At 39.9% G+C, this 27,589-nt stretch overlaps 1 protein-coding gene and 1 long non-coding RNA gene across 2 annotated transcripts; one reads left to right on the plus strand and one right to left on the minus strand.

The window, feature by feature from the left end:
- Positions 1-5,257: 5,257 nt before the first annotated feature.
- Positions 5,258-27,589, minus strand: tbx21 (T-box transcription factor 21). The gene is made up of 6 exons (XM_059324012.1): positions 27,042-27,589; positions 12,558-12,712; positions 8,676-8,797; positions 7,214-7,372; positions 6,453-6,514; positions 5,258-6,152 (listed from the first exon to the last, which is right to left on the minus strand). Exons 1-6 carry the CDS (start codon positions 27,587-27,589, stop codon positions 5,333-5,335), a joined length of 1,866 nt encoding a protein of 621 aa, XP_059179995.1. The 3' UTR covers positions 5,258-5,332.
- On the plus strand, positions 10,252-12,523 carry LOC131958941 (uncharacterized). Its single transcript, XR_009389362.1, has 3 exons — positions 10,252-10,301; positions 11,568-11,674; positions 11,814-12,523. It is a non-coding gene; the product is annotated as an uncharacterized LOC131958941 (long non-coding RNA).

A 27,589-nucleotide genomic window follows, 5' to 3' on the forward strand; every position in this document is an offset into this window, starting at 1 on the left:
TCGTCACAGTTTTTTTTCTCAAATGTGATGATTTGATGCTTTTATTTGTCATTCATGATAGTAAACTGAATATTTTTTGTGTTTGGACACTTACAAGTGTCATATTGCACTAAAACAATAAAAAAAAAGTATTTAAGACCACTATTGGCAGATTAAACAACAATGAAAATAGTTTGGAATTGGAGGATATTCACTTCACTCACTGCTAGATGCCACTATATCCTTCACACTGGTCCTTTAAAAGGTAAAACTGTGTCAGTGTTGCATTCACTGCTGCCCTGGTGGCCCTGGTTGTTGCAGTTTTAAGACATGTGTTGCATTATTACCTGAGTGCATGGTGCATATGCCTAAATAAATTTGCATTAAACCAAATAATTACCAACAGGCCAATCCAGCCGTAGCTGTAGTATGTTTACTACCTATGTTGAGCTCTGCAGCACCAACATAATGCATTTGAAATGATCCAACTCAGTTCCTGTGACTCTCAAAGCACTGAGGACTGAGCATGATGCTGAAGACGTTTTTTATCACCTGCTTAAAAAGAGGTAATGATCATATAAGACAGCATCTGTCTTATTATTTTGATCATTGCTGACGTGGCTCAGACGTTGGTGCAATCTTGACATTTATTTGATATATTTGAAGATGTAATTTATTATTTAAGGAATAATAATAACCAACATTCAGTATATGCACATATTTAAAAGAGGAGAGAAGATGTTAAACTGTATTTTTATGTCACTGATATAGTGTGAAGAATATCCAGCTGGTTGGAAACATGTAAATACTGTATTTATACAGTTCATTAAAGTGTCGACGTCACAAATGTGTTTTTATTTTTCAGTTCATTTATTAAATCTGCACATGGCTGCACGGTAAGGCTTATACACAAACTAAATTTAAAAATGTTTCATAAATAGCATTTTACCCAAATTACGTGCAAGAAACAAATGCAAACAGCTGAGGTTTGTCATGTGTAAGCTTTATTTCATGAATAAAAAAACAACAATACAATACACAATTATGCCACCTTTTAATAAATAACAGTTTTCCCCATTCAGAAATCTCTTATTTTTTGCAATTTATAAGCTCTCAACGAACGAGTCAAAGGAGGAGTTTTTTTTTTTTTTGCTCCCTCGACATAAACAGTGCACATGGATCACACACAAAAGATAACATGCTTGTTGCTCGACTGTGTCTGGTCTCTCCCTTCTTCACTCCCTTATTTCTATATTATACAGTAAAATCTCTGGAAATACACTTCCCACACAGTCTTATTCTCTTAATGAGGGAAATGTGGCGTTCAAGGGAAACACAGACTCATGGGAAAATGGAGGTATTTAGAGGGAAAACATCAGGGATTGGGTTGTAATATCTGAGTTATTCAGCAGGGGGCGTTCCTGAGGCATGTTCCTGCTGATTAATGGGAGATCTTGCACTCTTGCAGGTGCACCAGTAACAAACACATTAAAAATAAATAATTAATAATAATATACAGGCCAGTGATCATGTTTGTTTTTGCAATGCCGTCATTAATTCTAAACTAATTCACTTTCTATTAATTGCACTTAAAACGAGAATTGTCGCACACTTTCATCAAGGTTTTCCTCTGACAGAAGCCAACATAAACATTAAATAGTACATCTTTTGGGAAATGTTACACATACAATATATCCGTTCTGTTCTCAGCATTAAATTAACACTTTTATGTTCATGTAAAGGCCTGAACTGTCAGACAGTTTGTCCTTTTTGCATCATTTTTTAAGACCATTTTGCCAAATGCTGCAGTCCCAGTCTTTAGACAACACTTATATAAAACCAGCTCAGCTCAAAAAAGGGTTCTGTGACAACATGTGAACCTTTATAAGGCAAACAGGGCCACACACAGCCAGGATTAAAAAATAAAAAATAGAAATACTAAAGTCAGGAGTCCAATCCTGCAACACAACCATTTTCCCCTTAGAAATATGTGACCACAATCCAACTACAAAGGCGGTTGAACTGTCTTAATTGTTTGGATTTTTCACATTTGATCAATTCAGTTAACTGATTCTGTAGCTTTCATTTCATCAAAATGTGGGTTCAAAGTCCTCTCCCCACTGTCAGGAGGGGAACTCCTTCATATTTTCACTGACTCCAGCCTGTAAAACACCCGCTATATGTATGTAACTCCTCATTTACATATACAATATTTGGTGGCAGCAAGTTCACATGTGTTTTGATCAGGAAAAAAAGCATGACTTGTTTTTTTGTTGTTGTCAGCCCTGACAAAGCATGAGACATTTCACAAATTTGCATCAAGATGTAGTTATTTTGGAATCTTTGAATCATTTATTGCATTTGTAATTATGGCAAAATCTGTTTATTGCATGCTAGTGCAGTGGCAGCAGTTATACCTTCAGAAGGTGATTTAATTCACCGAGCTGTCTGTGCTTTCAGATGATTTTATGCAGCCAGAAATGACATCGTTTGGTTCCCTGGCACGTCTAACCTCACAAATTAACACTCTATCTTGTTTGTTTCACTTGTATAAAAACTAAAGAATAAAGATGACAATTTGTGCTTTTTTTTGTTATTTCTTGACAAGCTAGGCTAACTGTTTCCCCCTGCTTCAAGTCTTTATGCTAAGCTAATCTAACCTAAGGGTGTCCTGGCTCTAGCTGGGATCAATCTCACAATATGAAACTCACTATAGTGGATGGAGCTTAAAAATAAAAAACACAGTACATTTTTATAAACTCCTTTTAGGCATTTCAAGAGTGCAGATTTTAAAAAAATGTAATTTCTTCCTCAGAAAAGACTAAAGTGACCCGGCGCTGCAGTGAGCGAGTGGCTGTCTGTCGCCTCCAGTGTTGTCTGAGGCCATTAGCACACCTGGTGAGGAATGAGGAGCAGATCTCTGATCAGCGCCGACTGCAGCCTCACTCTTCATTTCTGTCACCGGGCCGGGAGCCGGGACTCTTGTCAGCCGGTGTCACGACATGATAGGCCCAAAGACTCGGGGGGGAAATTCAGAGTGTCTGTCTGGTCACTTTGTGCTTCCTGTTTGTCGCGGCTCTGAGGGTGACAGTGCCTCGTCTGTTTACCTACAGGTGCATGTAGCCGTTCTGAATGACCCACTTTCTTACTGGTCTGCAGCTACTGTACAGGAAAACCTGCAGCACCACAGCAAAGATTAAGATGTTGTTTGAGGTAAAGGTACAGTGGAAATCGACTCTTATTGAATGCACTTTAATCTGAACACTGCTGTGTGTGTGTGTGTGTGTGTGTGTAAGCTGTCACACTTCCCTCTGCCAATACTGTTTTCCAGCTACGTCGTTATTGATGCCGGTATTGATCGTTGGCTTCATGTGTGTGGTGACAGGAGAGTTTTCACATCCTCTGTTTGCAGCATGGGCTTTGCTTTTGTAAAAAAAAAAATTGACCTTTTTTCACTCTATGAAACCAAACAGTGTCCAGTTGAGGACTTCCAGTATTTGGGCTGCAACTAGAAATGACTCATCTTGGGTAACACTGTCTTGTTAGGCATGAGGAGTGGTTAAAGTTAGAGTGAGATTATATGGGTAAGCCAATCAGAGGTAGAGGTGGGCGGGTCATGTCCCAAATCCTCCTATTAAAACGAGAATGCAACATCATATTTACACAGGACAGATAACCTGATATTTCTGGTGGTCCAGTGGGGAAGTCAAGTGACAAAACATGGGACATCCCAATGGATAAGCTTGTGAAGTATGTTCTACCTTAATGCTTCAGAACTGCTTGAATCACCAAACCAACTACACTTTTCCCATGCTGGATCTGGACAGAGGGGGCATCTCACAATTTCTGCACATTTTTGAAGTTGTCATTGACTCAGCACAATTTAAGAACATAAGCTGGATCCCAGTGGGACTCTCTTACTGAGGAGAGGTCAAAGGTCAGTGCATTTTTGGAGAGAAATCAAGAAGGACGTTCACATGTGATTTTTTGGTTTAATGGCTTTGTGACTTGAGAACTGGCACCACCTACTGCTTATCTTACTGAGCCAACTCCTAATATTTGACTAACAATAGTAGATGGAAGCATGCATTCACTCACATTTTCTTTTTCTGAGTTTTTTATAATGTGGTGAAAATCATTCGGATATAACTCTGTCTACAGCAAATCCTCACATTTTAGAGGCTGGAATCAGAAAATATTTGTAATTTAGTTAAATTAATCATCTAATCCTAATTCTTTTTCTCTATAATATCCCGTCTTCAAACACCTGTTAGTGAAGTTTGAGGTGCGATTGCATCACATTAACCAGCATTTTATATAATTTGTTCCTATGTTTTGGACATATAGTGATTGGATCTAATCACATGACAGTGCAAACAGATTTTTTGACTCTGCAAACACCCTGCAGGGAAGCATGTTGCTGTGAATATTTGCAAAATTGATTAAAAACTCAAAGAACATCACATAGACATAAGCTGTTCTTTTACACCTGTGAGATATGTTGGATTGTCTCCAGTTGTAGGGACTTGCTATTTCTGCTGTGGCTGCTGATTTACTTAACATTCACACACACACACACACACACACACACACACACACACACACACACACACACACACACAGGAGAGGTCGTCCTAGCTGAGTTAGATTAGCGGCAGTGCTTCAGAACATGTGCTCTCTAAGCCCTCTTAACCTCCTGACACCAGCTGACTGTCAGCCTGCAGCGCTCCTCTCTCGCCACCGGTGGGCGCTGCACTAAACCTCTTGGGCTGTATATATATTTTGAGAGAGAAGACTGCGTGTGAAATGTAATTTCTGCTCAGAATCATCAGGGGAAATGACCGTGAGCATATTGTGAGAGTATGTGTGAAAGGTTGAGGGTGAGAAGGAAGAGACAGACAGAGACTAGACAGAGCAAAAGAGACAGAGAGAGTGTTTGATGCAGAAAGAACAGACAATCCCTGCAGGCGTCTGTCAGCAAAGCAGATATGCAGATCATTTTTCCCCTCAAATCTCCAGATGTTTCAAAGGCTTAAGTCACCGGTCAGTTTGTCTGCGTGGTGTTTATGTGACTCCAGGGCAGCTTCCCAGTCACATCCACTTCTGTCCAGCACTAACTTTGACAGTAACCTTGAAAGTCTTGTAATCATTTGACACTTTGAGAGGGGACTCGAGAGAGAGAGAGAGAGAGGGAGAGAGAGAGAGAGAGAGAGAGAGGCTGTGCTGCACCTTCTGGTGTTTGTCTGCATCAAAAACGGAGACTGTTCCAGCCCTTTTATCGTGACCTGACTGGACAGACCGATAGGTGTCCATGAGGGCGGTGTGGGAAGACGTGAGAGACTGTGTGAGGTCTTCAGTGGGAGTAATAGCTATAGTAGTCTGCATCGCTGTTGCTGTCCTTCTCTAAGACCTCTCCACCGCGCGGGGGCGGGGAGTTTTCAGTGCTGGACGTATACGGCGACACCCTCCTCTTCTTGGTGTCCGCAACGCCGCCCTCGAACAGGCCCGAGTCGGCCGAGGCTGCCGATTTCACAGAGGGGGGTTCGAGCCAGGGGTCCTCCCCCACCACCTCCACAGTTTCTTTGGGCTTGTCCTGCAGCAGGGGCGGCTGCAGCGGCTCGAGGAGCGAGGGCGGGTGCAGCCTGGGGTTTCCCGGCGACGTGGAAGAAGACGAGGAGGAAGAAGAGGACGATATGGGGCTGAACCAGCGCAGACTGGGGCCAGGCTTGCTTGGGTGGCTGAGGTACTGAGGGGTGGGCCGGCTGGTGGTCCAGCCCGCTGAGGTGGCTCCTGATACTGACACGCTGGTAGATGCAAAAGGATGGTCTGGGTAGTAGCTGAGGGCATGGTGAGCGGATGTCTGCAAGGGGTAGGACTTGTAGAAACCATTTCCGGAGAAGTCCCCCTCGTAGGAGGAAGTGAAGTCAAGCCTATTGGGGGCCACGCCCTGCTGGGGCGGCAGGTACCAGCGGCTGTGAGGGCCCGGGCTAGAGGACGGGTCTTTGTGCTGCTGGCCCATGCTGATAGGCTCGCGGCTGTAGAAGCGGGTCTGGGGTAAGGGGTTTATGTACTGCTCGGTGAGGTAGCCTTGGGGGTAGCAGCTCCCTGGCAGCAGCTGCTGGCTCTCTGTAGGGGAGGGGGTGAGGCGATCAGACTCGGGAGGAGCGTACAGCCTAGGCAGGAGGGAGGAGGAGGGGAAGAGAAGAGAGTGTGAGAAGAGCATAAAAAAAGAAGGTGTTATTTCCTGCACAAACCTCAAACTATCTATCAAACATCTCACAGCCCCTCACACCCTTCCACTGCAGCATGCTCGAGCAGCGCAGTAATTGCATCTATTCCAGTATTAAAAAAGGGACACATTTAAACACCAGCAATTATCAGGTCAAATAAACAAATTGTCTCTCTAAAAAGCAGAGGATTCACTGTAATTTTTTTTCTGAACAAATACAGCTTTTTAAAAATAAATAACTTACGTGTCGTAATTGTCGCGGAAACCTTTAGCGAAGGGGTTATGGTCTATTTTCAGCTGAGTTATCTGTGTGAGGAACAGGAGGAGGGCAATGAGAGGAAAAAGAGAAGGAGTGAGCAACCACGTAAGAGAAACAAGAGAGCAGAAAGTCAGGAGGTCACAGACTAATAATTAATGAGCAGAACATGCGATTTATTTTCTTGGTGTTGAGAAGATTATCTTTAGAAGCAGAGCAGGCACACACACATATTAAACAGAGCATAGTGATGAAATAAACATCATACAAACGGGGCCAGTGTATGTAGTAAACAATGTATTTGAACAGCTGTGAAAGATATACTATGTAGAGCACATCGTGGGGAGCAGAGGACTCAGGTCAGCCGAGGTGAGCTGACTCTTAGTTGAACTTAGCCGCTGTACAGTAACTCATGTTAACACTTACAGTAGGTTGTAGGAATGTAAATGAGTGTGAGTGCATTTTTGATGCATGCATGCATAAACCAAAGCTTCTATGTAAAGTGTGGCTCTGACATGAATCATTGAACTGGAGACCTCATTAAGATGATGGAGAAGTGTTGCTGTTATGTGTTTATAAAATCAGTAATTCTTTCAATAATCAAGACTGTATATTAAATTAAATTAAATAAAGTAACAAATCCCATTTTGTTTGTCCAGAATGTGACAAAGATACAGACACAAGAAATGTGGGATTTCACATTACGGATTAGACTTTTTTTCTGAGGAACTGAGCTGATGCTGACTTACATCTGCGTTCTGATAAGCGGTGACAGCGATGAACTGAGTCTCCGGGAAGATGAAGGTCTGAGCTTTGGATGAGTGAAAGGGGTCCTCGGAGCCGTCCTCCTTCACCTCCACGATGTGAAGACGAGGCTGGTATTTATGGAGCGACTGCAGGACGATCATCTGGGGGAGAGAGAGACAGTTTTTGTCAGACTTTCTGCCTTCATTTGGTAGAAAACAGGAGAGAACCAGACAGGAAATATGAAGGGAGAGAGAGAGAGGTCAACAAATGTTGAAGATCTCTTTCTACTTTAAATAAATGACAGAAAAGGTAATTGGACATTAGCTGAGTTTGCATCAGCTGGTTTAGAGAATAAACAAAGCTGCAGTAACATGCTTTGGTCAGCAGATGGCAGTGTAACGTGTTGCTGTAGGCTAATCCGTAAGTAAACTGGAGAAGAAGACGGGAGAATAACAACAACAACAACAAAAAGAGGTTGCTGGTCGGAGAGAAAATGGAGAAAAGTCTTGAGGAATTAGATTGATCTTCTAACTGTTCTTTCATGTCAGAGGAAACAGCTGATCAGCCATGTGAGTTAAATGTTTGCCACATCAGTATTTATTCAGAAAAAGTGTTTCCATCTCTTGTTTAGAGCATTAACTATTTTTAGAATTTTATTGTTTCCATCAAGCTTTTCTCATCAAATCTTCAAAATGAGAAAATTGTGAATAGAAACATGACTATTGACTCCAAAATTGACATGTATGACCCTTTTATTTAAGGTTGTTAAAGTTGTAAAACCAACGTCAGAAATATATGCTATTGTTATGAATTTTACTGCTTTTGTTGGCAAGACACACTACCAGTGTAGCAACAGGTAGTAATCATTTGATGAGTGGTTAAGAAAAGAGTGACATTTTTTGATCATCACCTTGGACAGAGCAGTGAGCTCCGGTGTTGAGAATGGAAGTCTGGCCAATTGTGCAAGATTGGCCTTGCCGAGAAAAGAAGTGGGATTTATTATGAGGAATAACACCAAGAACTTAACTGGAAACCCAATTTCTTCTGGCCACGATATTATCAGAGATAGGACCTGAACAAGTCAAGTTGAAATACAGATAGGGTTGTGAAAGCAATGTTCTACATATGCAGACTTTGTCGCTCTTTATACTCATGTCACTTCTTCCTTTGCTCCTGTCATAATTACTGCAGCTACTAGAGATTGCTGCCTCACAAAAAAAAAACATAAAAATGGTTCACAATAAGCTGCTTTGGAGTGAGGATGTTCTGATCTTTTTCTAATAATCATAATCAGTCAAAAACATGATGAGTAAAATAAACATTTAACGTAATACCAATATATTTGTGTGCATTTAAAAAGATGAGAACAAGGCAGTGGTTGCAGAAGCTTCTAAAAAATATGCTTTGATGCAGAGTTATTAGAGAAAAGACAGAAGGCAGAAAACAGGAAATAGGAAGTGGTACCTGTGCAACATTATTGGTGCTGCCCTTGTTGTTGGTGAGCTTGAGTTTACTGAAAGACACTTCTTGTCTCATCCAGTGAGCTCCGGTGTTGGGAGAGTCGGGGTGCATGTACATCCTGTTCCCTGTCAGTGCAGAAACACAGCATGAGCATGAGTATATTTGCAGAGAAAGCTGATAAAACATCATTATTTACACTTTTGTTCATTTTAAGCATGCATCTAACATGGGCCACCTCTGCAAGCCTGCACATTTATTCAGAAATTATAGATTGTGTATGCAATACAATTTGAATGTCACAATGTCACATAAAAACATTTCTTTGCATGTTACGCTTCACAGTGCAAGTCACAGAAAGTTCAACATGCAGTAAGAACAGCTGTAGGTATTGTGGTCGTTACTGGCTGCAAATATTTGTCTGAAATATCCCTTTTATGTGGTTGATTCAAGTTAATAAGTGGGAGGTGAGAAGTAGCTATAAAATTACTTTTTAAATCAGATTTTAGTAAAATAAAAAGAAATAAAAAAATATCTTTGGTTTGAAATGAACAGCTACTCTCTGCCAACTGTAACAATAATATTTCCATCTGTTTTATGTTTTGAATATTCTAATTGCAGGTTAAAATCTCAGCTCCATGATTTTTCACAGCATAACCACAATGACCTGCTAACCTTCTTCGAAAGCTCCACATAACGGCTCTATTAAGTCTAATTGAGTAAAGTTGTCTCACCACAGTTTCCACAACTGTAGCACATCAGCAGTCACCTTTCCACAACACCTGGTACATGTGTGACAACACCTTTCTCTCATTTATATAATTGTGGTTTGTCTATCATCAATCACACGCTAAATATCGTCTTGGTTGACTTGCTATTGCTTTTGTTCTGAGGTGTGAACAGGAAGAAATAGTGATTGAACAGAGGAAGAGAGCACAGGGAGCGCATGGAAGTCGAAGTAAAAAACACAGTGAACAGAACTGAAAACTGTGAAGAAGAAAAATGTGACCAATCAGACTCAAATTTTCTGCTCGTGTCCAAAGTTATGTAACTATTAAAAAGACCATTTTCACAACATGTTCATCAGTCTCATTCCAGGATGTTATAAAAAACACATTTTTAAAATATTAACTTTTCATGAGCTGAGAAAATCAAATTTGTGACAGTACATTTTTCAGATAATCAAAAAGGTTATAAACTGTATATTTAGTTAAAGAAAAACTTTTTACAGACAGAAATAAAGAAACAGCTAAAGAAAGTTTTAAAAAATAAATTGCGCCTTTTAATATGTGTTTTGTCTCCTTTTTTTGAGTGTAGGGGGGTGGAGAGAGAGTCTGTAACCATAATAAAATAACAAAGCGAGAACAAAAAGAAATAATATAAGAGGCGAAACTCTCATATGTGTATTATTAATGTCATTGTATCAGTCGAGCTCTTGTTGAAAGTTGATACATAAAAAAAAAAGACCATTTGCCGTCCTCCTCCCATCCACCAGGTGCCCTCAGTCCTTCCCACCTGCTCAGGTCACCTCCCTGTTTCCTCTTCCCATCAGCAGCCCTGCAGTATAAAAACGGCCCATTTCCTTTTGATTTTCAGCTGTCTGGAGTGAAAGTGAACTGTTCCTGATGCCAAGTAAGTTTTGCTTTATACTTATTTTTTTAATTGTTTGAGTCAGAATTGTGTCACTTATGTGCATTTAGGAAATATTTATCCTACACTGCAAAAAAAGAAAAGTTGGGTGAACCCAAAAGTTCAAGGCAACAAACTTCGATAAAATTTTAAGTTGGACAATTAAACTAAATATTTTAAGTTTTGATTTTGAGTTTGCTCAACTCTGAATTCAGATTTTTGTCAACTCAACTGTAAGTTGTACTAACTTATAATTTTACATTGTAATAACTTTTAATTCTTACTTCTGCTAACTTCTGCAATATGCTGAATTGGCACGATTGTAACGCCACTATGAAATGTCAGCTAATGTTGCAACCACAATTTTGAGTTAGCATTGATACGCTAATGGCTACTCTTGTAGCTGTAACAAGCCGCGTCGCTAGCATCAGTTAGCCGCTAGCATCAGTTAGCCGCTAGCTTTCGCTAATGACTGAATTTCACAGCTTTCCGGCATTTCACAGCAAAGAAATAAGAGTTAGCAGAACTATTGTCCCTTGTTGTGAACCCCAACTTAAAGATATAAGTAACAACAACTCACAAACTTGTTTTTAAGCAGACAACTCGCTTCCTTTGTTGTGCTAAATTACATTATTGCCCTAAATGTCAATCATTTATATTTCCAAGTTTTACCAACTTAAATCACTGTTTTAGGCCAAAAAACACAAGTTGGCTTTTTTGCAGTGTATACATTTGACTTCCTTGACTTCATTTATGAATTTATAGCTGAAAAATGGATCAAGAAAAACTGGTGCTGAATGTAAACATGCATGAAAAATGTACTGCAAACAAATGAAAGTTAGCTAAAAACAAAAAGAATGCCTTGTGAAATTAGAAGTGTTGCTGAAAATAGCTAAACTAATCTATTAACTTAAATAAAATCTAATTTTAGATGAGATATTTCTCTTGTTACATTATTCAACTTATGCAGAATTGTACCCAATCTAGCTTTAAAGGTAAACCCCAAAATTCTGAAGTTTCTGTGTAGTTTGCTCCCTGCAGACGGTCGAAGTGAAAAAATTCACACTGTCCACAGAAACCTCTCAGACTTCTTGTGCCTCATGATGCACATTTTGGTTTCTCTACTATATGCATGTAGGTTTGCTACAATATTGCTAAACAAACCACTTCCTTGTGATCCCCATGTTGCATGCACTGAGCTGAACCCTGATTCATTGATTGACCAGGTTTGTTCTCATCAGCTGCTGTTTGATCTCCTGTTTTTTTCAGAGTGTCAGATTCAAGACAGTTATAATGTTTGGAAGAAATATTCTGAGACTGAGAAACAATCTGCACAGCTTTGCATGTTGGTGGATCATAATAACATGATACAATGAGTGAGTAACTCATAATTAATGCAATCTTGATAAAATGCAAATTGCACGTTCAGTCATTTATTCAAAACTTGTATAATTTATAAGATTACATTAGATTTACTGATTCATTCATTCTCCTTAACGGCTTATCCGCACTCAGGTCTCGGGGGGGGCTGGAGCCCATCCCAGGTGACATTGGGCGAGAGGCGGGGTACACCCTGGACCGGACGCCAGACTATCACAGGGCTTGATGCATTTCTTTAATTTTTCAACATTTCACTTTCTCAGTCGGATACATTATATACACCCAGTGCCGGTTACACAGGAAACATTTTTTACATCAACAGATGAGGAGAAAAATAAAGACTTATTGTTTTGTCATACTGAACAAATGAGAACAGAAAATGACATTTCTCTTCAGCGGCGGGACACTGGATCTGTTTGGTCCTGATCGTCCTGCAGGTTGTGACAAGCTGCCTGGTTAACTCTGACTCGGCCGCTTGGTTAACTGACTATGCTGCCTGGTTACATCTGACTCAGCTGCCGGTACAGCTGGATGACAAGGAGCTGGATTTCATTATCTCCAGGTTTGATGTCTATGACTCTCGGGAAGAAGGACAGAGTGCCGTCCAGCTCCCCTCTGCTGCGCCTCTCCTTCCCCCTGCTGACCAGGAAGTCGAAGCTCTCATTGTGTATTTATGACAAATATAAAACGGTACGAAAACTTCAAAACTGAACCAAAGTACTTTCTATCACACTTGTATGGTTATTTATAGATTTTAGTGAATTTGAATGCAAGTTTCTACGATCATGGAAATATTTTAAGTCATAAAAACATCAGCAGTAGAAAAATAAAACATTTATCCATTGGTTTGGATTCACTGTGTCCTGATGTAAAACCTACCTGGCATGTTGCCCTCTGCTTTCCCACACTGAACCCACTTGCCGCCCTGGTACCTCCAGTGGTGCTGATCTGCCAGAACCACGTCCACATAGACGTTATAGTGAGCGGATGGATCCAGAACGCTGATGTTAAAGCTCAGGAAAGGAAACATCCTCCTGAATATACAACACACAGAAACACATCATTAATCATTGTTTCAATATCCTTTTTTTTTCTGCATAGTTCGCAACAGAAAAGATAAGATATTCCGCCATGCAGCTGAGATTTGCATGTTTTGATGTGTCAATGAAAAACTTTGAGTTAATTTATGGTGCCTAAAAATATGTACAACTAGGCAAAGTTGACGGCTGTTAAATGCAGCACAACTAGTTGTGAAAAACAGGTGCAGAAAATGATAAGAGGTTAGAAATGGGTCTGAACAATAATTCCCTTGGGAATTTGATACTCAAAGTATTTGTGCGTTTATTGGGATATTAAAGGCATTTACAATGTTCTGACCTGAGTTTGACGACTTTGTCTGTCTCAAAAGATCAGAAGGCTAAAAGACATCCAGAGGACACGCTCACAAATTATGCAAAGTTATCCACCGTGTTAAAAACGTGATGGGGATTTGTCACCACGTGCAAATGCTCTTTCAGGGGCGGTGGAAGACTTATTCAGATCTTATTCTTGCATTAAAAAAAAAAAGTCACACTGTAAACTTACTCCGCTGCAAGTAAAAGTCCTGCATTCAAAACTTACTGAAGTAAAAGTATCAGCATCAAAATGTGCTTTTTATGTTAAATGGGCCAAATCAGATTGTTTTAGATAGTCTAAATATATTACTGATGCATTTATGTAAGCAGTATTTTACTGTTGTCAAGATGGGGCTAATTTATATTTCTACATTTTAAATTCATGTTTTCATGTTAAATATCGACCTGAAAGGCAACTTAAGCTGTCAGCTAAATGTAGTGGAGTAAAAAGTACAATATTAACCTTTAAAATGTAGTGGAGTAGAAGTAAAAAGTTATATTAAATGGACATCAAAGAACAAGTACCTCAAAATTGTACAGTAGCCTACTTGAGTAAATGCACTTAGTTACATTTCACATCTGTCTTTTCTGAGAACTTTCCTTTCAAGTACTTTGTTTTCTTTATACCCTTTTGTTGCCATCTGTGCAGCTTCATTCATAAGAAGTAGTTTCCAAATAGAGTGAAACAGGCATGCAAGAGTGTGGTGTGGTGTGGGGGTGGAGGTGGTCGGCTGCAGGTGAATATTTAATGCTGTGGTTAATAAAAGATGCCCCCAGAAGCTGCTCCTGATTGCTGGAGCTTTACATGTTGAACTGGGTTTGAACACAGAGGGCTTCAGTGAGACGAGGTAACAGAGAGGTCAGGGCGTCCCCGGGCACCGCGCGGCCCAGACAAGGAGAGGGAGAGGAGGGTAGAAGACACGCGCATCAATATAAGACATGGACACTGCACACACAAAGCCTCAGACACTTGTCACATATTCATCTATACACTAAACATGTAGTGTTGATAGAGAGGCACTTAGTGCAGCAGGATGACCGGCACTGCCGTCATGTTCCTGTTTTACATTATGCAGAGCATAAAGTAAACTTTATTTTAGTAAAAAAAAGAGTGTAGTCATTTTCTGCACAGTTGCATCGACTTCTTCAGCAATTTGGAAATAGATTTATTTGCTTTCTGAAAATTAGATGAGAAGAAGAAGGTGATATCAATCATGTCTGTTGCTAGTTGCACAATGAGGTTGTACTGAGGTACAGTGGTACTTAAAGCCAAAGACACAGACAGAAGGAAGATAGTGCATTTCAAGCTTCAAGTGGAATCGTATAAGCCTCCTGTCTTCTCTCCCACTGTGAACTTCAAGAATGTTTTATTTAGATTATCTTTGCATGCATATATTTCTACAGCAAACGTCACATTTAGCATTAAGAACATTAGTTGGGTAGAACGTTTGTAATTGGCTTTGACGGTCTTGCAAGACTTTGGGTTGTACTAACACTATCTTTGTTGCCAGATCTGGTGAGAGTGAGATGCCAAGATAGAAACAAAAGACAAAAGATCCTGTCATAATCTGAGCTCACTTTAATTTCTCTGGTTGGATTCAACGGAGCTGCTGCTGGTCTCCTAAAGGCAGAAACTAAACCCACATGACACAGATACAGGAGCTGATTGGTGAGTGAACCACCTCGCTTCTTAACTGTCTCTCAGTGACAATGCTAAAATGTTGAATTTCAGCAAGTTAACCATGTTCCCCGTTTTAAGCATGCTAACATTTGCAGGTTGTAAGTTAAATTTGAAAGTTGTGCAGGTACTTGATCAGAAACCAAAGTATTGGACATAAATTATTTATTTTAGCCTCATGGTGCCTTTACAGTCAAAGCCAGAGAATTTATTCTGTGGGAATGAATGGATTTCTCTATCAACTTTGAAGGCAGTCCATCAAATATAGTTGTGATATTTCACAAAAAATCTTAAAATGTTAATCTGTCTAGGTTCTAGAAGTCACAGGATCACGAAAGTCTGTAGAATTAATTTTCTAGGGAATGTTCATTTTTGCACAAAATAAAATGCTTACTAATGCTAGCACTGTTGAAAAAATCTCCTTATCAGCCCATTTTAAGCTCACTGATTAACACATATTGGTTGTTTCATTCACACTAAAACTGGAAAGTAATAACTCAAGCAGTGGTTTTACAGGGAGTTAATGTGTCGGGCAGAGCCAGGCTAGCAGTTTCCCCCTGCTTCCAGTCTTTATGCTAAGCTATGCTAACTGTTTCCTCTCTGCAGCTTAATGTTTAATAGATAGGAATGAGAGTGGTATTTAATCCTCTTATTTAATGTGGACTTATTCACTCACTGAGTTTTACCCTTGTCATCTGCTTGCATATGAACTTGCTCTGCACTCTCCGGGTCTATATGAGGTCCCCGGTGGCTGTTAATAAATCAGGGCAACATGTTTGACATTTGGCCCAGCTGTTTTACACTGGCTAATAGCACCTCAGGCTATGGAGCATTTGTAATTAGTGAACCAGCTCCACCCTCCACCCCCCTTTGATTAGTACAGTGTGAAAACTGAATGAGTTTAAGTACATTTTCAGCTTTTAAATTCAAGCTGAATTAAATTGTGTTGCACAAATGTTTTGTTTGAATTAAAATGCATTGACATAGTTTTAGAAGTATGGGGGTTATTGCTGTGTTTTTTATACAGTGCATGGCTTAAATTAGTCATCGTAAGAGTGCAAAGACTGTACAAAAAAACTTCCTTTTCAGAAACGCCCTCTTATTTCTTTTCTGAGCTTGGTGCTGTGGGTGGAACGGACAGATAAGATCTAATGTCTGCAGCGTTTGATCTGTAGGTCACAAACAAGGGTTGCACTTCTAATAATAATTCAGTCTGAAGCGTGTAAAGCACCCAACATGTTGACAGGGCTGTTTAGGCAAAGTTGAAAACTGTTATCTCGTCCGGTTGGGGATTTATCTCATTTAAATCCAGCGTGTCCTCCCTGAAGCCGTTTGGTCATTTAGTGCTGTAAAAACAAGTGAGCTGTGTAAAGACTCAATTTGTTGGAGGCTACTGTTAGCAGCTAGTGGACACCTGCAGGCTCTGTATGTGGTCATGCATGTGTGCAAAAAGGCCAATTAAAACATTCCCCCTAAAACAATTAATTCATAAAGTTAGTCAGGATGGCTGTCAAATGGCATGATGACACTTCTTAAAGCTTGCGATCTAACCTCATTATGTTTTGTTTTTTCAAAATTACTGAAATTTTTCAAGAGTAGAGTTTCAAGAGATCCAAAGGGTATTTTTCACGATTTTTTAGGGCCTGAATTGAGTGAAGTTTATGCAAATTTCCTGTCTTTTTTGTTTGTTTGTTTTTTGTAAAATAATAAATTCATTATCTTCTTTTTTATGTAGACCTTGGATTAGAAATAAAACAAAATTAGACTTGGAAAATTAGATTGGAATTAGAAAATGTAAATAATTTGTTGACTTTAGCTTATAAATTTTTTTTAATGTATTAATATTAATTGCTTTTACATGGTCGCCCATAAAGTTGGATTAAAATATTTTTTTATTATTGATTATCATTATTTATTATTACTCTTCTAAACATATCACAATGGAAATGCAACCACAATTAACAGAGGATTGTGTCTGAAAACAAAATTATTCCAACTCTATGTGTATATTTACAGAGAAATTTCAGGTTGGGCTTAGGCCAAAACTATAAAGTTTAATAAAACTATTGGAGTCATAGCAGTGATAAAGGTTTCATGGTGCAGGGTCGTGTTAATGTTGATTTATTATGTGCTCCAGTTTCCTCCCACCACCAGGACATATTTAATGAGTTATATTATGGAAACTTCTTATTGGCAACAGATCCCACGAAAAAACTAAAAACTAAACTAAGATTGCTTTTATGTACTTAAAAGTGTTTGTGGTGTGTGTATATGTGTTTATAGTGAAACTGAGTCCTTTCTCTCACCATGTAAAGAAGCTCTTCTATTAATTGAGCGGCGAAAGTCCACCGCTGTTTCAGCCACAGGCTAAACTCTCTATATTTGGTTTCCAGCAGGGTTAATAAAAACTCTGAGGCTGAGAGGAGTGAAAACCATGCTGCTAATATTCAGTGTGATTATTTAGAAACAAAAGGTGAGGCAGGTTTTCTCACGATAGTTTATTTTTTACTTTCGGTCAACAAATCCATACTTATCATCCAGATCAGAATAGAATAGAATCATACTAACAGGTTTTGTGTGTGTATCAAAGCCTGATTAATCTTCTTCTTTGCACTACACTACACTACTTCTTGCACTACAGAGCTCAATCAAAAACCGTTATCAGTACATCTTTGTTACAAAATCTTTTGCAGTAAAATTTGTGTGATTTTCCATGGAATATGACACGTGACGACTTTGTGACTGTTTTCAGTGTTGACACGTCAGGATGATGTTCTAAACACATTTATAGTAAAGCAGCAATGTTTAGGCAGCAAAACCACAATCGTTTGACTTTTAAAATCATGTTTCTTAATTAGTGAGCCAAAGGTCATGATAGAACTACAGATTACAGTGCATTACTGTCATGCTGTTCCTGAGAACAGCCTACTTCATTACCATGAACACACATTGTAGTTAATTTTGACTCAATCACACATACATGTACACCGTCCTGCTACCAAAAATAGTCACTACAGCACCAAATGTCAATTAATCTGCCAGTGAAAATAGTCTAAATGCAATTTGTCTAGATAAATGCATTATTTTCTCCTTCGTTTGCGACAGTGATAAGATCTTTTAGGATATTTAAACTCTAGAGAAGCATTGGGAGATTTCCCAGCAGGGGTGGTCCAATGGGGGGCGGGTGCAACCCCATGCCCCCCCAGTAAACATGCCCCTGCTGGTCCGATCATGCCCAGTATTTTCTGAGCCAATTTTCAATGCGAGTTTTCCGATTTCCTACAAGCCCTGACTGATTTGTTCTTGGTCCCCCCTGTGCAACTTCATTTAAAATATCCCGGAATCACCCCAGATATCCAGCCTATATTAGAGTTAATACCAGTATATTAACACTGCTAAAATACCTTTACACTATATTTTTGATTTATTGCATTGAAGGAATTTAATAATTTGTCAAATCTTGAACTTTGCATTTGTTTTTAAGAAAGGTTTCTTGGAATTTGTTTTGTAAATATTCCTCTTTTTAAGAAGTTATTCTGAATTGACTTGACATTTGATGTCTCTTTATGCTTGTGGACTGAGCACACACACACACACACACACACACACACACACACACACACAGGGTGGTAAGACAAAACCCTGCCATGAGCGGTCCCAGTTGGGTCTTTCCTGCTACACGGCGAGTCCAGTTTAACAATCAATCATAGTTCTCGGTGAAACCAAATCGTGGCAGCGGCTCTTTAGCGGCTCGCAGAGAACAGGTGAAAGGGCTCTTCTTCCACTGCAGAGTTTAATACAAGTGAAAACAGAAACTCTGCTGTTCGACATATGAATGGATCGACTCGCCTACACTGTGGCAAAGTAATCTAGAGAGTAGATGAGTAGTTATCGTTTTTGCTCCACTGATATTGTCAATTCACTGATACTGAACCTTTTATAGGAAATCAGAACTTGCTAGGGGGGAAACCATAGAAAACACAACACAGAGGGGTATTTGCATGCGGGGGCGGCACTCAGGCTTCATGTGCAGAGTTCAGAGAGAGAAGCTGAAAAACACAAAAAAACAGCATGCAGCGATCGCCATTGTGGTGGCGCCGTGGTGATGCAGCATACAGTAGCTCTGCTGCTCTCTGACTAGTTTGACACACATGATTGTATTTTCTGCATGATGGTTTCAACCACAAGGAGAACAGCTCTGTGTGTTTGCAGTAGACCGATGCACAAATACATCCTGTGGGAATCAAACCTGCAGCTCTGCAGCCACCAGACAGACTCCCTAACCAGCCTGCCAGCGTGCCACTCTGATTCACTGGAAACTTGACAGTAACGACGAGCGGCTGGCGCTCCCTCAGCCTCATCCAGGTGTATATACGCACATGAATACTCATAGCTGAAGTCTTTTTTTCTCTTTTTTTACAGACAAAATACCATAGAAACAGATGAGTGTGGTGAACCAGCCAGTAATACAGAGACAGTACCGCTGGTGGTGACATTTAAAAAAAATCAAAATAAACTGTGTGGATGTTGGAGAGAGGAAGAGAGGAGGGGGTTGGGTAGACAAGAGTGCATGGGAGGGGAAACCGCGGGTGGGGGGAGACGGAGGTTAGAGAAAGGGAAAAGGAAAGAGCAGAGGGTGGAGCGGAGGAGAGGGAGGGGTGGAGGGTTTGTCCTGGGGATGCACGGCAGAAGCTTGAGAGGAGAAGAGGAACTGGATATTCACCAGGGAGAGGACTTTTCTACATGAGCGCACCCGCTGATTCATCCAGACAGGAGTTCAGGTCCAGTTTTTGTCACCGTGCGTACGCCTGATCATCTGTGACGAAAACATGCCAGTCTACAGCTGCTGCCGGACACAAGCACTCTCTAACACACACACACACACACACACACACACACTTCTTCTTCTTCTTATCGACTTATTGCAGAGGAATTCACTGACTAGACATGTTGAAATTTCCATTCTGTAGTGCAGTGTGTCATCTGATACTGCTGATTTCATGCTTCATAACTCATGAAGGATATGACTGATGAAGATTTATATTTTCTTATCTACAAATCTGATGAAAAACCAAAAACTATTAATATTAAATACTCAATATTTTTCAGACTTCCCTGCCCTGTCTGTCACCTCAAGGACACGTTTTCTGATACAAATCTATAAAACTAATTTATAGTTTCATTAACTGTGGTGCTAGTGCACTATTTTAGCTGCAGATAACCACACACACGGTGGTGTAGTCAGTATTTAGGGCACCAGGCTGGTGAGTCAAAATGAACCACACTGTGGTCTTTATGGGGCTTTGTGCTTCATGCATCATCAAGGGTACGACTGATGTTGATCTATATTTTTCATATCAACAAATTGGATGAAAAAAAAAAAATCAAAATGTGTTTCTCAGTGCTGTAAGGCTTCCCAACTCTATAACACCTTTAAGGCCACTTGTTCCTACAGTGGTAAATCTGGTTAAAAAAATAGGTCATAAATATATAGCTTCCGTTTTTGAAGCGAGCTCTGGGTGATGTAGTTTTTAGCATACAAACAGGAGGATGTGGTGCTGTTGTTGAGCACTATTTTCAGTGGTGGATTAATCTACATTTGGTGCTCTCACTAGTGTTTGTGGCAGCAGGGCGGTGCATGGGTTTAATAAAAATAAAATGCAGTATTTGTGTTCAGAGGGTCACCAAAATCACTATGAGTCATTGTCAAGGAACTATGAATATTTGTGCTTAAATCATGTGCCAGTCAGTCAATTATATATCAAGATATTTCATTGAGCCATTGACTTTCTCTAGCCTCTTTCTGGAGGACAGGTGTGTTTTCCTCTCTGTGTGTTTCAGGTCCTGCCACGCCCCTCTCTGCATACCTGGTTCACTCACACCTGAGTGTGATCTGCTCGTCAGGGGAGCTGTTATCAACCTCCAGATCAGGTAATCTTCCCTCTTTCTTGCCATTGACATGCTTGGTTGAATGCATGTAGTTTGTGTTGTAGCTGTTCTTAACAGCTCTGTTAAATAATTGTGTTTTTGTGTTACAACTGCAGATAGTCAACTTGTTTGCTTAGAGTGTCTGGAAGCCTGGTCGGGGTTCTCTGCCATTTTTGTTAACCCTTTTTCTCCTGTTTGTTGCTTATTTAGGGAACTTAGCATTGTTTGTTTGGTAGGTTTAGCTGAATCTTATTTTCCAGATAGTGGTTGACTTTTGATTATTTGGCCTTGGAGACCCTGATGATTTAGCTGCTTCCTTTGTCTGTGTTGCTTAGTTGGTTTCTATGTTTATTAATTTGCCTGTAAATAAATATAAGTGTTCAGCATAGAGCAGCAGCTATTTCTCTGCATAGTTTTGTGTTTACCAAATATGTTACTTCCTGTGACCCCTAGACATCATACTAAGGTTGTAACAGGTATATAAATAATAGAGATTTTACCAGAATAACTGAATTTCCCCTAGGGGATAAATAAAGTAATTTTGATTTGATTGATAAATGAAAACCTGCTGTTGACGAATAACAAAACATAGTCACCAGCAAAAACAAGTAGGCATATGTGATCTGGAAACCATAGATAAGTTTATCTGCACTGTTTTTTTTGTCTGGTTATGACTCTGCATGATTGTAGCTGCAAAGGGAGGGAGGAAGGTAGATTGGAGTGGTGTTCCTGTCCCGTTATTAGTTTCTTTACGGAATTATTATAATTATTAAGCCCAACCCTGTTATTGTTACCTGATCTTAACCATGTGGTTTTGATGGCTTAACCTTACAATGTTTTTAGTGATTTCAGTGTTTAAAACAATGATTGTAACAATGAGAAGAGCTGCAGAAACTTTCACATTTAATTAAACTTTTTTTTGGTTAAAATATCTTGACAATATATTTTTTTGATTTATTGCATTGAAGGAGTTTGTCATCACGCTTGCAAATCCTGAAGTTTGCAAGTGTTTTATTTTTTTTTAAGTTTCTTTGGATTTGTTTTGTAAATGCTCCTTAAAAAGCCCTAGAAGTCAGACTTTTTAAGAATTTATTCTGCATTGACTTTGATTTCTCTTTGTGCTTGTGGCCTGGCGCGTGTGTGCGTGCTGCCATGGGCGGTCCCTGTTGGGTCTTTCCTGCTACAAATGAAGAGGTTTAGTGTTATCAGTCAGTGATTCATCCTCTCAGAACCACAAATGTTTGGCCCTGATTTAAATATTGCAACTGTTGAATGAATTGCCATGAAATTTCATACAGATTGTGCCCTGAACGACCATTATTACCATCCATGGTGGCTGAAATAAAGCCTAGTCACTGTAGTTTTTACCAAACAAACAGGAGGAAATAGTGCATTTGTTGGGGATTAAATTCAGTGGAGTATTAATCCACATTTGGTGCTATAGTGAGGATCTAGTAGGATTGAGTCAAAATAAACTTCAGTGTGTTCGGTGCAACAGTGTGGCTCAGTGACTGGACAAGATAAATCAGGCTTTGAGCCACTCATAATGCTTGTTAGTACCATTGATTCATTGTTAGTTTTGGTATTTTCATTGGATTTGTTGACAGAAAGTTAAAAAACAAACTTGTGAGACAACATGGCTTCACATTTGGTTTCTAAATAATCACACAGAATATTAGCAGCATGTCCTTCACTTCTTTCAGCCTCAGAGTTTTTATTAACCCTGCTGGAAACCAAATATAGAGAGTTTGGCCTGTGGCTCACACAGCGGTGGACTGCACCGCTCAGTGAGAGGACGGACTTCAGAAAGCCATCAGAACATGTATTGGCACTAGATGTTTCTGTGAAAAGCTGCATATGCACACATAAACAGCTGAACAGGAAGCTGCAAGTCATACTGTTAAAACCTTGAAATAGTCCCACTTCTGCTTTTAGACATGCAGAGAAAGAATTAATACCCAAGACGTCCAAGTATTCCTTAAAATGGCATCTTGTTGTATTTTTTTATAAGAAAAGTAAATGTGTTCTTTGTGTGGTTTAACTTTAAAGCATCACAGTGTCTGGAGATGTCAGCAGAGAACCGCCCACTCTAATTTCCTATGTGATGTGATAATTTCCAAAATAAGACATACCTACCTTGGAAACTAAAATATTAAATGAGTAGAAACATTTCTACTTTCATTTACTCTGTTCTTTTTTTATGAAGTGCTAGTACCAGAAATATTAATTATTCTGCACAATAAGTGCACGTTGTATTAAGTAATTGCTGTTCTTGGGAGTTAATCAAAGGATTATTTCCTCTGTAAAAAGAAAACTACCAGACATCAGACTGATACAGTTTGGACTCAGTGGAGCATGATTCCCCTTAAGTTCGAAGTTCAGCTCTTGCATTATTTCCCTGAAAGAAAAACTTTTTGACTGTTGAGAACTTAGTCAGTTTTATCTCCTTCCTCGAACCCCAGACCGTGTGTAAGCATGACTTGTAAGTTATTAATTAGGATAAAAAGAACTTTATTTATCGTCAAAGAGGAAGTTCTTTGACAAAAACATAGATACAATAAAAAATGCCCGTCATTTTGGGGAAGTACTTAATTACATGAAATAGCAGGTCATTAGATAAAGGAAAAACAAGATGTATAAACACAAAAAGTGCCACCTTTGTAAATGGTGAGCAGATAACTTCAGCCAACATGGTCTCACTCTCAATGCTTTGTCATCTCCCCCAGCATCGGATACTGACGCATAAGCTGGCACTGAGGTTTACATCAAACTCTACGGCAATATAAAAGTAACAAACATACTACAAAGAACGCTAAAGTCCGTTCAGGGTGGGTGTGAGTGGAAATGGATGGGTCAAACAAACCTGACTCTGCTGTTCATGTCTGTTTTGTTTTTCATTGACTTAAATTAAACTTTCCCTGTAAACACGGAAGTTTATTTTGAAAAGCCACCATGCATTTAACTAGTTGAAACTGAAACAAACAGAAGAACTGACAGAAAGGGTGCCTTAACTAAGCATCTGAGTTAGGATGATCATGCAGTTTTTGCTGCATGATCATCCTAACTGTGTTGATACATGCCTTTCCACTACATTGTTTATTAACTGTTAAGATGATTAACTGCAGCAAGAACAAAAGATGTCCCGAACCGTTTTAAAGAAGCATTTTAGCAAATATTCCAGTTTCTTCTGATACTCTTTATGGATGCAGAGGATGGTCGGCACACTGCAGCTTCCTTCTGGTTCTCTGCTTTGTGATGCTCTTCAGAAATGGTATAGCCAATAACATATCCTGTTTTTAAATCAGCATGTTAATCCACAGCTGTAAGACTGCCGCAGCAACAGACAACATGTAGAAACATCCTGAGGGAAAACATTTATTCTGGATCCTCATATATGGTATAATTTTCTTTAAATGGCACATTTTTTGTGATTTGAGTATAGGCACGTCTTGGGTCTATATACAGTAAAAATGGTGAAATTAATTAATATTCAGTTGCTATTTCCAGAAAAAAAAAGTCCCTTTTAAAATGAATGTGCTTCTGAGAAACCACGGCAGGGAAAAGTTTGTCCTCCTGACTCATCTCACACTGCAGCTGTAGGATCTGCACCCTGGTCAAACAAAAGGATAAAAAAGCTGAACTTTCTCTTTGACTTTCTCAAAATTTCCTTGAACTATAATAAAAAATCCCATTATTTCCATTCTGAAAAGCTTCTTTTTTGCAAGTTTTTCTGTCTTGATTTGTTCAAGCTCTTGGACAAAAGAAATGTGTGTTTGTCTGGAGCCTCAGTGAACTTTGTGTGTACACACTAGGGCCTGAAATGGCACCATCTACTGTGGTGATCTGAATTTAGCTCATGAGAAGTGCAGATGAATTCGGCCCCCTCTTTTGCTACAGGTCATGAAAATGTCTCTAGATTTCAAAGCCCAGGTGTGCTACACGAGCAAACTTCTGAGAGATCTGTCAGGCTGTGCACTCGGCGTCTACTGCAGGCTGAAGAAAGTCAAAAAAAAGAAAAGAGAACCTTGTCTTTTACTTCCTGAACTTCAAAGGTGCCTCACCTCCTCAGCGTGGCCATCTAAAGGCTCAGTGCTGTTTGACCCGTCTCTATGCTTTTTCTCTAGAGCTTCTTTCACCTTTTCGCCTATAGATACCAGGGTTTTGATTAACGTTGCAGACCCACAGACTTTATACTCTAAAATCACAGCGAAATTATTGTGGGAGCCTGAACCACCGATGAAAATTTAAGAAGGATTTCACCTCTGATATTGAAAACTTTTTCTGTTTTCTTGCTCCTCTGCTCAACTCCTCCAACATCTAGCAGGAGTTTCTGAAAAATCCTTATTGTGCCAGATACTTTCTGTTGTGTATGTGAGAGGTGGAGTTCAGATAAAAGGGAGAGAACTTTGACAATTTCGAAATATGAGGTTTGTGGCTTTTGCACATGAAAATTAGCTTTTTTTGTGTCACATGTGGAAGGAAAACACCTCCGCGCCCAGTTCACTGATCCTTTTGTTATTGCGGGTAGTTTTTGACACTTTGTGCAGAAAAGTGTGTGTGTGTGTGTGTGTGTGTGTGTGTGTGTGTGTGTGTGTGTCTTTGTGTTTGGGGGCAGCCATGCTTTAAAATAAAATTTATGTCAAGTGTTTTAATTACATGTGTATCTAGAGAGCAAACTGCCAGAACTGGTCATGTCAAATCATACAACACACACACACACACACACTTGGAGTAAAATAACACAATAAAATACAAATATGTGACACATGAAACTTCCTCTTCCCACAAAAAATCTATTTGACTGTACATTTTCTAATAAAAATACTTTAATGCAATAATGACAATTTCATAAATAATTCATACACCTAAAATTATTAATGCAACAATGTGAGGCATGGAAACAAACCATCTTAGATATTTTTGTTCAATTATTTACAAGAAAAGAGAATAAAATGCTGCAAATTCTAATAAATTTCTTCTTCTAAAATTTTAAATCGTGGTTTAGATTTTTAAAAAGTGTCAAAGCAACAGCAAAAATGCGATTACTTCTAATTATAAATTAAATCTCAAGTTAATTTCTCTGCATATTGAGCTGACAGACAGAGTCAAGCGGAAATATCAGTGTCCTATTATGTGACAGCGCACTTGCTCTGTGTGCACAGATCCGCCTCATGAGAAAGCCATGGCCTGAAACCTTCTGTCAAACACAAGTGTCGCACATTAGTGAATTAATCCTCATCGACGTGACTGCGTCTGAATGCTCGCTGACCCATCAGAGGGGCCCGGCAGCGCCGTCTCCCTCCCTCTCTCTGCGCTCCGGAGCTCCACAAACACAAACAAATCTCAGAGTGATCGTCTCTTCAGCCGCCTGCTCACACATCGCGTTGAGCTTTAAAAAGTTTGTGTCTCACTTTATCACATCTGCTCTTGAAAGAGTCCGAGCAGAGATAAGATTTGACTCACTAATATTAAAATCACAGGGAAGGTGAGTGGATTTAACAGATGTTTGACGAGAAGTAAATTATAAAACCTTCAGGAAAAGTAATTGTACGGGTATTGTAGCGAAGTACTGCATCCAGGGAGTGAGCATTAATAATAATGCGTCTTTTTAAACTATTAAATATGTTCATTTGCCCCCTTTTTGCGTTAAAGTGGAAGGACTCGTGTAGAGGTCAAGCTGAGGTGTCAAAATGTTTTCCAGCAACTCAGCCTGCAACTGATATTAATTTCTTTGGCTCCTGAACAACTTTAGCCCAAAGCAAATGTTTGATTTGTTCCATTTTTTACAAAGCGGAGAAAGGAGTTTGCAAGAATGTTTATTAGGCCAGTTAAAATCAATAATTTTAAATTCCACAGCAGCATTCTTGAATAAATTACTTTAACTAAAAATGTGCATTTTCCACCCAGATTAATTTCTCTTCATGCTCTAATTATGACTCAGCTCTGACTGATTTTGCGCAAAAAGCAGCAAAGCGTAAAATGAACTTGTGTTATGCAGAACATGTTCAGAGGTCAAAAACCCAAAGCTGCCAGCAGCCCGGTCACCTGACAGTGATGTGCTGCTGATGCCTGCACAGTAAACTGCTCTGACCTCTCCGTTATCAGCGTGACGTGACTGAAAAGTGTTGTTTAAATTCTCAGAAATAAAACTGTCTTTCAGGTTAAATTATAGGAAGTTGGTGCAGTGTGAGACCTGCCCAGTAATAAGATAAGAGCCATGGTAAAGGTCAGTGGAAAGTGCGTAAAACCAAAATGACAGCGGTGCGTAAATTGTAATTTAATTTAACACAAAATTTCACCATAAAATAGACGGGTTTTTTGTCATTGAGGAGGAGACTTTTTAGAGTTGTTTGAGAGACTTACCTCCCCTGTTTGGTGATGATCATCTCGGTTTGGAACTTGTGGAACTTGGCCCACAGCGGGAAGTTATTGAGCAGAGCCTGAGTCTTCCCGCACACCTGTAGCCCAGGTATAGAGTTGAGAGACGGCCACTGGTAGCCGTGCCGGAAGCTGGCCGGGTAACTCTCCGGAGAAGCAGAGTACAAGTCTTTACCCCCTGCAGGGAAGCCGTCTCCAGCGGTGGGGATGTAACCCTGCCCGGCCCCGCTCCTCGGCGGAGACCGCACGCCGCCATACGGGCAGCTGCTCAGGGTCTGTGCGTAAAACCTGCCGGGCTGCGCTCCGTAGCCTCCCACCGCCTGCTCCGTGTGGTACGGCAGCGCCAGGGCGTCCTGCCCGCTCTGCACAGAGTCCGGGTAGTAAAACCTCGCGTCCTGAATCCCCATTTTGAACTCGGCTAGATCCTTGCCGCCGCGGTGGAGGTGACTGCTGATGTCGGGGTTCTTTCCGAAAGTTTGCGTTTCAGTCCCATTCAACATGCTGAGGTAGAGGTTGCCACCTATGCCGCCCAT

Source organism: Centropristis striata, chromosome 21, assembly GCF_030273125.1.
Source record: "Centropristis striata isolate RG_2023a ecotype Rhode Island chromosome 21, C.striata_1.0, whole genome shotgun sequence".
NCBI lineage: Eukaryota > Metazoa > Chordata > Actinopteri > Perciformes > Serranidae > Centropristis > Centropristis striata.

Coding starts and splice junctions, on each gene's coding strand:
- tbx21 (XM_059324012.1), bottom strand. CDS start 27,589: ATGGGCGGCATAGGTGGCAACCTCTACCTCAGCATGTTGAATGGGACT. Junction 8,798..12,557: donor AGCAGAGGGCAACATGCCAG/GTAGGTTTTACA, acceptor CTGCACTGACAG/GGAACAGGATGTACATGCAC. Junction 6,515..7,213: donor CCGCTTATCAGAACGCAGAT/GTAAGTCAGCAT, acceptor TTCCTCACACAG/ATAACTCAGCTGAAAATAGA.